The sequence below is a fragment of the Fragaria vesca genome, linkage group LG5, assembly GCF_000184155.1.
Source record: "Fragaria vesca subsp. vesca linkage group LG5, FraVesHawaii_1.0, whole genome shotgun sequence".
In the NCBI taxonomy this organism is placed as follows: domain Eukaryota; kingdom Viridiplantae; phylum Streptophyta; class Magnoliopsida; order Rosales; family Rosaceae; genus Fragaria; species Fragaria vesca.
Genome location: NC_020495.1, coordinates 24,948,202 through 24,960,282, shown reverse-complemented (window position 1 = coordinate 24,960,282; position 12,081 = coordinate 24,948,202). Strand labels below are relative to the sequence as shown.

General features: G+C 36.7%; 2 protein-coding genes across 2 annotated transcripts; one reads left to right on the top strand and one right to left on the bottom strand.

Annotated features, from left to right (window-relative positions):
* Nucleotides 1-342: 342 nt before the first annotated feature.
* Nucleotides 343-2,747, bottom strand: LOC101301874. The gene is made up of 6 exons (XM_004300413.1): nucleotides 2,473-2,747; nucleotides 2,306-2,377; nucleotides 1,672-1,742; nucleotides 1,174-1,276; nucleotides 749-829; nucleotides 343-663 (listed from the first exon to the last, which is right to left on the bottom strand). Exons 1-6 carry the CDS (start codon nucleotides 2,614-2,616, stop codon nucleotides 463-465), a joined length of 672 nt encoding a protein of 223 aa, XP_004300461.1. The 5' UTR covers nucleotides 2,617-2,747; the 3' UTR covers nucleotides 343-462.
* An 8,010-nt stretch (nucleotides 2,748-10,757) lies between these two features.
* On the top strand, nucleotides 10,758-12,029 carry LOC101305857 (vinorine synthase-like). Its single transcript, XM_004301758.1, has one exon. It carries the CDS (start codon nucleotides 10,758-10,760, stop codon nucleotides 12,027-12,029), a length of 1,272 nt encoding a protein of 423 aa, XP_004301806.1.
* The last annotated feature ends 52 nt before the right edge of the window (nucleotides 12,030-12,081 follow it).

Sequence of the window (12,081 nt, the reverse complement as noted above, 5' to 3'; positions counted from 1 at the left end):
GATCTAACTTTGCTAGTTGGATAGACCAACTCTTTAGCTTCCAAGTTAGATTTACCACAAAGATTGGGGGCAATATGTTTGTGGAAAGTGAGGGGAAAGTAGATATATCCTCTTCAATTGTAAATGATAGTTGTAATGTCAATATATCGGTTCAAATCTTCAAGAGCCAGGTTGAGGCCGAAGGTTGTTGATTAATTTCCAAGGTGAATACAGTTTGTAGATTAGGTTGTTCATCCTACTGCAGTTGCCGAGTTGCTGTATGTCAACCTACTTCTACTTTTTTCTTATTCTAATTGGGTTGGTGGGCAAGAGGAGATCTTAGGCCGAAATTGAATCTCAATGGAAAGAAAAAAAGAATCGATATTTCATTTCATTTATATGTGAAGACATGAGATGAGAGAGCATTGATGTGATATGCTCCTTTACAAGATGGAAAAGGGGAAAAAATTACATGTGGGTTGGTTAAACAGCACTTTGTTGATGGTGATCAGCATCTTCTTGGTGGTGGTCATCTTCTCCGAGACTTGACGTCTCATCATCGTCGGAGTCCTCCTCCTGATAATGATACTGATACTGTTGACGGATGCTGTTCTGAATCGCTGTGATTGTTCGGTATAATATGTACATAGGTAGGATAATTCCGCTAGCTCTTAGAATAAGTACCTGCAAAGTCGAAACCAAGATTAGCACCCCATATTAAGCAACTGCATCACCATTACTGAACTGATGGGGTTTGTTTACTACTTACAGTAACAAGGGCGAAAGGGTAGTCTTCGTCGCTTCCGGTAAGAACCACAAAGAGGTGCCTCACAAGCAAAACCACCGTAAACTGCAAGCCAAAGCCATCACATATTAGACAAATGCAATTCCTTTGTCAAGGTCAAGCTACTGCTGAGAGCCTAAGAGTAGGAGTAGGACTACGTAGTTGCCACATGGAGAGCAATTAGTCAATCAATCATTGTGGATTTGATTTGGTCAACTATAATAGGGGATGGCCGTGAGCTACACTTCCTGATCCATACAACCCCATATACTGGCACGCGCATTCTTTTTCGTGGAGACTAAGTTATTGGCTCAAACTATTGGCTCAAACTTAGCATTGAGGGAAGAGGATTCAGACGTGGAATACACTTCAAATGCAGCTACAGAATGAAATGAATGGTCGAAACTTACGAGGAGAGCGAGTGATCGACAAAAATTGGCACTTCGATCAGCAGTAGGGGAGCTTCCTGATTCCTCATCTTGCTCTCTTCTTCTAGGAACCCGCACGCTATCTCTGTAAATGACAAAATCACATATAAAATTGCAGAGCATGTCAGAAAAAATGCCAAAAATCTTATGTTATGGATGTGTTAAGAGTTTCAACACTAGTCATCCCATGTTATTGATACACATACACTGATTGGTTGGAAATTCGGTCCGACTTATTCTCTAAATGTTTTCAAGATTTTTATTGGAATTAACGTGGCTTTAACTAGTATTAAGTTTCTGCTGCCTGCATAATGCCTTCTGATTGCAATCAAGTACAATAACAAAAAAACTCTCGTCTGTTTCCCAAGCAACCATAATGCGGATAACAGCAACCGCCCTAGCTAGGTAAGTAAGTGATTCTAACCTCGACCAAGAAATTATTTACATTCTGTGAAAAAGTAAAACAGTCAATTAATGTACCTGATGGTTACAGCTGATTCATCCAGCTCAGACTTCTTTGGAGGAGGTGCTGTGTATCCGGGTTCATACTTCTGCACAAATTGAATTCATTTATGGTTGAGTTTGGTTGAGCTGAAACTCATAAACACACACCCTTTATCTCTTAAAGGTTAAATATTGCATTAACAACCAAGGAAGTTTCACTTCTAAGCTAAGCTAAGCTAACAGCCTAACATAACTGAAAATGACCAGGACGTAATTAATTATACTCCATAAATTCTAATATTGAGGCAACGAACTAAGAATCAGAATTCCTTGATATAAACCCATTAGATATATAGGAAGTGTTATTTACGTTTGCATCCTAAGGAAGGCATATTCTAAAACCCAGGAGAAAACGAAAGAGACAGGACTAGCTTGAAGATAACTACAAAACGTTGTAAGAAAAGACAAATTTTTGAAAGCAGTCCCTGAATCCAGACAAACCAGAAGACGATGCAAACATCGTTTGATCATCTCAAAATTAAGAACGACATTCCACCCAATTCCCTTTCCAGGAATCAAATTCGTAAACACCAAGCCACACCCAAAATCATTTCATACAAAACAAAAGAAAGAAAATAATTTAGAAGGAAGAAAAGAAGGGAAGAATTACCTGGAGACAAATTTCGCAGGTTGTGTTTCCTTTCTCGTTGCACCACCTCTGTATGCAATCTCTGTGCGCAAACTGGAGTCAAGAAGTAATCAAAACAAAACAGTTAAAGCTTGTTCAAAAAAAATCCCAGAAAACAAAAGCAGAGAAACTTTGTGTGTTTGAATTACCTTGACAGTTCCAGAGCAAGCACAAGGAGATTCCAAGTTCTTGGAGCTTCCAAAATCTTCCTCATGGCAAATCCTACAGACTGAAAACGACGAGGAGCATAATTTGAAATCCTCTTCCTCAACGTATATGATGACATCTCCCATAGTTTTTGAAATTCCACAACTTTCGAGAAGAACCGCTTTCTCTTTCTCTGCTTTGTTTTCAAAAACAAAAACTCTGTTCTGTCCTGCTGCGTGTTACTGCTTCTTTCTCTCTTTCTCTCTTTCTCTCTTCCACGGCATAGAGAATGGGAGTTTAAATAAAACAAACACGAGTGGTATACCAAAACTGCCCCTTTCTTTTATCCGAAATACGATTATTAGGTTTCCCTATTTGTCAAAATTGGCCCCTTTTCTGTTACGCGTTCAGGCTTTGACATTTGACGCCATGAAAGTATGTATATGGACTCTATTTTCATTTTTGCACGGTCAAAGCCTCTCTTCAACCAACCATAAATATATATGTCTAGACTCTAGAACGTTAACAAAAATATGATCCTATATTATTTTGGGGTCTATTTTTTGTTTTAATTACTTATTCTGATGATTTTATTTCTCATTTAAGAATGTTCATTGTCATTTGAACATGAGTCATGTTTCCAACTATGTCAACAATACCCAAACGTGACTACATTGGTCAAGATGTATCCTAATCATGCATAACAAATCAAAGCATATTTTTCTTTGTAGGAAAGGGTGATTTAATTGCATTTATTCAAATATTGTCCACAACAAAGCATCCATGTTCTTCCACGGATCAAAAGTTCGAAACAAAATATTCATATAGGAAACAAATCCATTGCCAAATGCAATGATCGATTAAAATTATTAGTCTAATAGGTGGTCAATAAATTTGAGAAGATCAACAAATACGGTATTTAGTTGTAACATTTAGAATATTTCATGAAGTGACACTCTCTATTGCATATACTATAGTGATGATTTGCTAATTGTAGGCTCTCAGGGTATGGTCAAATTCACTGCATTGAGGATACATTAGAAATTTGACGAAATGTCTAGCATGTTATATGCTAAATGCTAGCACCTATGCTTTAAGTCTAGTGTTTTGAGCTCATATTATCTCATCCGTTAACTTACATCTCTTCTCTGAAAATTGGCGGCGATTATATCAGATTTGCTTAATTACGTATGTTTGGGTATAGATGTGTTGAAGATATATACAAAGTTTAGAAAGGAATACATATATATGCTCACCCTTAATTCAAAGCAAGAAACCACACTTGAAGGAATGCAAGAGAAAATTAACCAATAGATTATTGAAGACATGCAACACTGGTAAAGTGGTATAAGTAAGGAAAAAATGAGTTGTAACGCGGACTGAAAAATTTAGGATAAAAGAAAATGAGGACAGAGGGGCAATGCTGACTTTCTAGTTCGCCTAATTTGCCTAATCTAATTTCCCCAATGCTGACTTTGTCTTTTGGTTTTTGTACAAGCGGCGGTCCCTCCGGTGCGAATTCAAATTCTGGAGGTGCCACTTTTGAACGAGGAGGAGCCTCCGATCACGGATCAACGGTTAGAATCAACTGAAATGGACCCCACCGGTCTATGATTAAAGAATCAAAGGAAACGCGCACCACCAATGAATGTGATTCGGTGGACCCCCGGCTCTTATTTTTTTTTCTTTTTCTCTTGATATTTATATATTTAGAGTTTAGGATGATTATGATATTAGAGTTAAGAGAGGAAACGAGTATAATTGGTGGGAAATAATAATAATAATAGTTAAAGGGAGAAAAAGACTAGCGTGGAATGGTGACATTTGTTCTTATCCACCTTTGGTCTTATCGTCTGTCTTTCGCAGTCGCAGGTTTATCCTCTAATTCCAATTATCATTATCTTTTTGATTTAGGCACAGCAAGCAAGCATGCATGCAAAAACAAATGGCAGATGAATAGTGATCGAAGGGTGGCTAATTAGGCTGCCCAAGTGGTCGGCCGGCACTAACTTGCTCTCTCTCTGTGGGGACGCCCCTTTGGAACATCCTCACAAGTCACAACACCAAGCCACTAGTTGTTCCTCTCTTTCTCCCCAACTTGTACTTTCTTTTCTCTTGTCTATATTGGTCGACGCCGCACTTTCATTTGTTAATTTGGGCCAGGCCCCAAAGATATGATAATATCACATTGGGTCTCCTAGCCCCTTTTCCCTTTTCCTTGCTTGACAAATGAGGCCCAGCATTCACAGACTTGATCGGCTTCAGTATCACCTGAGGGATTCTGAGCTATGCCCAAAGCCCCAAACAGGTCCGGACCTGAGATTTTGAGGCCTAAATCGAAATTTTAAAGCTGGGTCTTTAAATTATAGTTTAATTCTAAATTTTTTAATTATATATATATAAAGATATTTCATAAACTGAAACTATGAATTCAAAATCTAATTATAAAACATCATATCCAAAATGTTCTGATGATTATATTTTAGGAATTTTATTTATATTATGAAACCTATTTTAAGCTCTTACATTTTCTTTTTCTTTTTTTTCAAAAAAACTTACCTTATTTTGTTTTGGGTACAATTTCGAGAAGAAATTAAATTAAATGTTAACACTAATTACAATAAGAACATGTTTGATCCCCTTGTTTTGGCCCTTTAATTACAGTCAATACCATTATCTTCTTTAATTGTGTTTAGAAGTGGAGTTGTGACATTAATTGTCACTTCCATTAATTATTTAATTATATTTGATCATAAAATGAGCTTTATTTTTTTTTTCTTCTGGGCCCTGAGTTGATGGGCTTTAAGACTCCTATCAAGTCAAGGCCTGACCCCAAAGAGACGTCATGGACAGTGTCTCCGATGAATTCCCGAGCACGAAGGCTAGGGTACGTATCAAGGAAGGATACATGACATGTCGCCGATGATCGAACCTAGCTCTCTAGCTTCCAAAACGGACTGACGCACAAGCCTACTAATTAAAATATAAACTAACCCTACTAAATTTAATATTCTAGTTCATCTACTTTGTATGTACGGATTTCATAAATATCTCCATGAAATATGAGACACTTTGTCAAAGGAAATAGCATTCACCTTGGAGTCTAGGACTAGGACAGCTGCTATATTTCTCTTTGTATAAGAAAATCAAAGCCAAATTGGATGCAACTAAGTATCTCATGTGTGTGTATTCTTAGACTTATAGTTCGGGTTTAGGGGACGACTGTGAACATTGGAGCTGAGGTAGCTGATGAAGTTGGATGATCTTCTATATATTGATGGTAACATGCATGTTTGGTAGGCTTCTTCCAAGTTGAAATTTGTTTGTTTTTTTGTTTTTTTTTTCAACGAAGAAAATAATACAATCGAAAACAAAAAGAAAAATTTTATTAACACATCCTTAATTACTAGATACACGTCTCATTTTTAATACACCACCTATTGACTTTATTATTTTAACATTCTATTAGATACACATACCCAACCTTCCTACAATACCCTCACTAAATACACAATCCATTTACTAAATACACGTACTTTTTTAGACCTGTTACTCAATTTATTCAAAAAAAGAAAAAGAAAAAAGAGAGGATTATATATATAGCATCATCCCAAGTTCTAGTTCGGTGTTAGTTTGAATGACCTAACATGTGTGAATAGTAAAATCTAAATTTCAAACTTCAATTTGTACTATCGATAGTAAAACCTTGATAATTTAATATTTGATAAATTAATAACCTTGATTATATAATATTTTTTGCCAGTCCCGAAATAAAGAATTAGCAAAATTGTCATCAATAAATTAACAATCCCGATTAAATAATATTTTTTCCGGTCCCGACGTTATTAATTTATAGAGGTTTAAATTATAGGGCTTGACATCTTCACATACGTTGTTCTCATATAGAAGAAGAAAACTCTTAAGCGAGATATTTTATTTTAACAAATTTTCTTTACTTTTGATATGAATGTCTCTTTTGGTAATTTTACGTACCCACAAAGTCTTATATAATTTGTATAAAAAAAGATATGTGTATCTAGCATTTAGGGATGTGTCAAAATTTACAATGAAAAACCCCTAATACAACCTAATCTATGAAAATCGAAGTTGAAAAAATTAACTAAGGATAGAGGGAGTCCGTTCTGCCAGCTAGTAATAAAACTTGGTTTCAAATGTAGCCTGCGATATCACTTCTGATATTATTCTGGTACAACGCTCAACCAGATGTTGACCACACTACTTGGTTTTCGTCAATAGGCACAAATCAAATAGGGACGATAAAATTGTCTGTACCCTTATGAACTTAAAAGAGACAGATGTGTTGTTTGTCCCCAAATTTCCAACAAAGTCACTTACCAGGCGCCTATATACAATTTGACTATAGAGATTTTCATTGTCCGTCCCCAAAGTGACAATTTCGCCCAGAAAGTTTCAGCAACCGTCCCCAAAATAACACTAAATAATAAAATAATCAATTGTATGTTTATTTGGGCATGGATATGTTATAAATCGCTCCCAAAATAATACCAAATAATAAAATAATCAAGTGTATGTTAATATGCCACGACCAACTTTAAATCCATCCCCAACTGTATGTTTATTTGGGTACGAACATGTTAGAGAACCATCCCCAAAATAATACCAAATAATAAAAATGTATGTTAATTTGGCACGGACAATTTTAGATCCGTCCCCAATTGTATGTTTATTTGGGCACGGGCATGTTATGGATCTGTTCCCAAAATAATACCAAATAAAAAAAAAGTGTATGTTAATTTAGGAATTGAAATATGTTTAGTACATGTGGTTTGAAGTTGACATATGTCCAGTCCTTAAAGTCAGTAAATACTGACGTGGTCATTAAAGACATTGCAATTTTTATCGGTCACGTCAGTATTTTAACGGAGAAAGTTGACGAAATGACCATTTGAAAGAAAAATTGTGATTTTAAGAACCATTCAGATTAAAATGAAACCACAAAGACTAATTAGATGTTGACTTCAAACCACAAAAACTATACAATATTTAACCTTTAATTTAGACATGGACAATTCGGTCATGTTATGGATCTATCCCCAACATAATACCAAATAATAAATAATAAAGTCTATGTTAATTTAGACACGGACATGTTATGGATCCGTCAGTTTTTTTAAAATTTTTTTTAGAAGAAATAATTTTATTAATGAAAGAAATTACAACACAACGGAATGACCAATAATGGTACCTACAGATTAAAATTGAGGACGAATGTGTTCTCAAGTTGGTAAATATTCTAATTCAAACCAAATAGAGCATTTCTCTTCATTCACGTAATAAAGTTCTCTGTTTTGTAATTGGGTGGTCTTTTGTGTATTGAAAAAATATTTATATTTTTCACAACGTTTTTACAAATACAAAGACATTTGATTAAAACTTTAGTAATAAATGTTCATATGTTGTAATTACGAGGTTTGGACTAAATTTATAGATTTCTGACCCCTTTTATAAAATTGAGGATGAATGTATTGTCGAGATGATAAAATTTCATATTTAGACCAAATAGATCATTTGTTCTCATTCACGTAATATAGTTATTAGTTTTGTAATTAGGTGATGTTTTTTGTATTGAGAAAATAATTACACATTTCACAATGCTTTTACAAGCATTAGGACATTTGACCAATTTTACAAATTTGAGGATGAATGTGTTGTCGAGATGATAAATTTTCATATTTAGACCAAATAGATCATTTGTCCTCATTCACGTAATATTGTTCTCGATTTTGCAATTGAGTGGTGTATTTTGTATTGAGAAAATAATTACATCTTTCATAACGTTTTTACAAACATAATGACATTTGGTTGAAATTTTTGTAGTAAACGTCCATATGTAGTAATTATGAGGTCTAGACCAAATTTACATGTTTTGAACGAAATTACTAATTAGATGAATACAAATGTGCTGTCAAATTTGTAAAAAAAAAAAGGCCATGTGTCAGAATCTAAATGGGTAAATAAAAAAAAATATGTATCAAGTATTGGTGTATATGCTAGTCGATTGTCTCTTATTCAAAAGTAAATGCTTGGAGAACCACTATTTAGGGAACCACCTAAAGCCCATCTTACGTGGCAGCTGATATGATATATTCACGTCATAAAAGCTTGATTTCTTATTCTTCTATAATATTATTTTTCTTAACTACTACAATTTCCTTTTTCTTTTAGTTTCTTCATTTTATCTTTCAAAACCCTTTTTTTGCGTTTCTTGCATAGCTTCTGCTTCAACATCTATAGATGTTTTCTTTGCTCTTCTCGTCTCACATCGATCTCCTCTCAACCCTCTCACCTTCTCTCAATTGATTGGCTCTTCTTAATCAAGAATCAGTACAAAACGCTTTGCCCTATTCCAAAAAGGTAATAGCTAGTTTGGAATTAGGGTTTAGGGTGAATTGGATTTGAATTAGGGTTCATCATGTTTATTGTGTTCTTCTTCGATTCAATTAGGTAGTTTGGAATCAAACTCAAAGTCATCAAGATAGGAATTGGCGTCGTGGTAAGACATTGGTGTTTTTTGAATTTGAGGCTTCTCCATTTGCGACAGTTCCTTGGGGTTTTGTCCTTGCACTCACTATTAAACCAAGAATCTTGCAGCTCTTCTCTTGTATGAACCAATGACCCTTCCAAAGCAATCTCAAGAAAGGCTCATAAACATCTTTATCGACAAGAGAAGTATCATGGAACAGTCTTGCTCTTTTTGGGTTGGCTGTAAGCAGCTCATCAACTAAAGCAAGAACGTATTATACAGTCTCTTCCTTGAAAATATCACGCAAAATGCCAACAAACACTTGAACATGAGCAGGGCCATCATCATCAAGCAGCTGTGATCTGTAAGTCTCGGATCTTTTATCATAACGGCCTAACAGCTGAAGACAGGTGCCAGTGATGAGCTTGGTAGTCATGTATTGCTCCCATGGGATGTCTCTTTTCAAGACCTGCTCAGTGGTGAGCTCAGCATGGTCCATTGCTGTGATCACACCCAGCCAATTTCACCAATTCGAGTACCTCTCTCTCTCTGTCTCGCTGTGTCTGGTAAGAGATTGGTGTTGGGATACTCATTTAGATCAGTTTGGTAACCAATGGACTAGTATCACTTGAGGTTTCTCTGATAGGACGTCTACCGGGAACATTTTAGAAGCAGAAGTGCACGAACCATACTAAACCAAAATTCAGGATCCAAGAATAACACAAGAACCATGCTAAACCAAAATTCAAATCCACATCCCATGAACTCTAACTCCAAACATGTTATTCGTATTTCATAAACGAAAAAGGAAAAGAAAAAAAACAACCAAAGAGAAGGCTAGGTTTGTGAGGAAACCAAAATCAAATTGAGGGAGTTGATCAATCGAACATAATAAAGTTTGAAGACATCTGCAGCTCACAAGATATAAAAAAAGGGGGTTTAGAAGATAAAATTAAGAAATTAAAAGAAAAAAAATTAATAGTACTTATGAAAAATAAAAATATAAAAGAATAAGAAATTAAGTTTTGATGACATAGGTATTTCACATCAGCTGCCACTAAGGTGGGCTCTAGATGATTTCCCAAAATGGTGGTTCACCTATCATTATTTTTTATTCAATTATCCAAGCTACAAAATCTGAGGGGAGGGCTATTTTTTTTCTCGATTGATCGCGGTTTTGTTTTTTTTTTTTTTTCTTGTTTTTCGGAATGATCATTAATGGGTATCATTTTTAAAGCTCGCCTCATGTCTTCAAATCTCAGGTCATGCCTTGCCTTCTGGCCATGATTGTTGTGTTCATCGCTGATAAGAGATGACACAAGAGTTGGCGGACAAAAGCACGTTGTTAGAGTCAGCGTGCAAAAGCACACCGTTAAAGAGAGCATGGCTAGAGAGAATAGGGTTTTCATTCTTGCCCTGATTAGCCACAGTTGAAGGTGATGAATATTGTACTGAGGTCCATTAGTAAAACCAGCTGATTTGTAAATATTTTGAAACCAGATTGGTGTTTTATTGATATTTTCAATTATTTTTTTTAATAAAATTTTACTTGTTGGGCACGGACTGAATAGAAGCATAACACCTGGACTTTTTAAGTATATCATACACATAAGGCTAGCTACATAAACACACAAAACTGCAATAATCACTTTGACTTTGTAACCATGCAGTGCATGTAGTTGATGTGTATAAGTAGGAGCAACCGATATATCATTTCACCACAACTACACGATCGAGTAGCACACTTAAGCTAGCTAGGAGAGATTAAGATCGATGGGTGTAATGAAGTTTGAAGCCGAAGTGATCTCCAAGCATATTATCAAGCCTGCTTCTCCAACCCCTGACCATCTTCGCCATTACCAGTTCTCCTTTCTTGATCAAATATCTCCCCCGGTCTATAGCCCTTTACTCCTCTTCTATGAATTCAACGCCAAAATCCAACCCAACATCACTGAAATTTCCAACCACCTGAAGACCTCCTTAGCCAAAGTCCTGAGCCTCTACTACCCACTAGCCGGACGATTCAAAGACAACCAATATGTGGATTGCAATGACAATGGTGTACCCTACCTTGAAGTTCAAGTCAACTGCAAACTTTCTGATGTTCTGAACAATCCGATCCCTGGAGAACTCAACAAGCTCATGCCGTTTGAGCTCGACGATGTGGCAAACAAGTATCCCCTCGGCGTCCAGCTCAACATCTTTCAATGTGGTGGATTTGCTATTGCTCAATGCCTTACTCATAAGCTCGCAGATGGGTTGTCATACTTCACGTTCAGCAAAACTTGGGCCGCCACCGCCCGTGGCGAACCCAAAATAGAGCATCCGCAGTTCATTTCCGCCACATTGTTCCCTCCCAGAAACTTAAGCGGATTTGATGCGCGCACCGGCATCACCAGAAACAAAGTATCGAAAAGATTTGTGTTTAGCGCCTCTGACATAGAAGAGCTAAGAGAAGTTCAAGCGAATAAGGCCTCAGCACGCCCTTCGCGTGTTGAGGCCTTATCGTCTTTCATCTTGAGCCGATTCGTGGAGGCTACCAAAGACATTGGATCACCTGACAAGTTTTACAGGGTGGTTCATGCTGTGAACTTGAGGTCGAGGTTTGAACCACCACTGCCGCACCATTCGTTTGGGAACCTTTACCGAGTTGCCATGACAGCTCCGTTACGAATCAGTTCTGGGGAACCGTTTCACGGTATACGAGAAGAGATCAGCAAGATCGACAATGCGTACGTGAGAAAGCTACAGAAAGGTGATGAGCATTTGAGTTCCATCAAGACGATTGCTAAGAGTTTTGCTAAAGGCGAGCAGGTTACAATCAGCTTCAGTAGCTATTGCAGGTTTCCTCTGTATGATAACGATTTTGGTTGGGGGAGGCCTACGTGGGTGGGATCACCGGCACTGACGTTCAAGAACCTAGTGAACTTCATGGACACCAGAGAGGGTGGTGGAATTGAGGCGTATATTAGCTTGGAGGAGGAAGTCATGACTAAGTTTGAGAGCGATGTAGAGCTCTTAGCTTATGTGTCTTCAAGTGCGGTGCTGAACTAAACTTAAGCAACGTACGTAGCATGTGTTGTGGACACTGGACTAGTGACAAAAT

Coding starts and splice junctions, on each gene's coding strand:
- LOC101305857 (XM_004301758.1), top strand. CDS start 10,758: ATGAAGTTTGAAGCCGAAGTGATCTCCAAGCATATTATCAAGCCTGCT.
- LOC101301874 (XM_004300413.1), bottom strand. CDS start 2,616: ATGGGAGATGTCATCATATACGTTGAGGAAGAGGATTTCAAATTATGC. Junction 1,743..2,305: donor CCTGCGAAATTTGTCTCCAG/GTAATTCTTCCC, acceptor CAATTTGTGCAG/AAGTATGAACCCGGATACAC. Junction 664..748: donor ACCCTTTCGCCCTTGTTACT/GTAAGTAGTAAA, acceptor TCGACTTTGCAG/GTACTTATTCTAAGAGCTAG.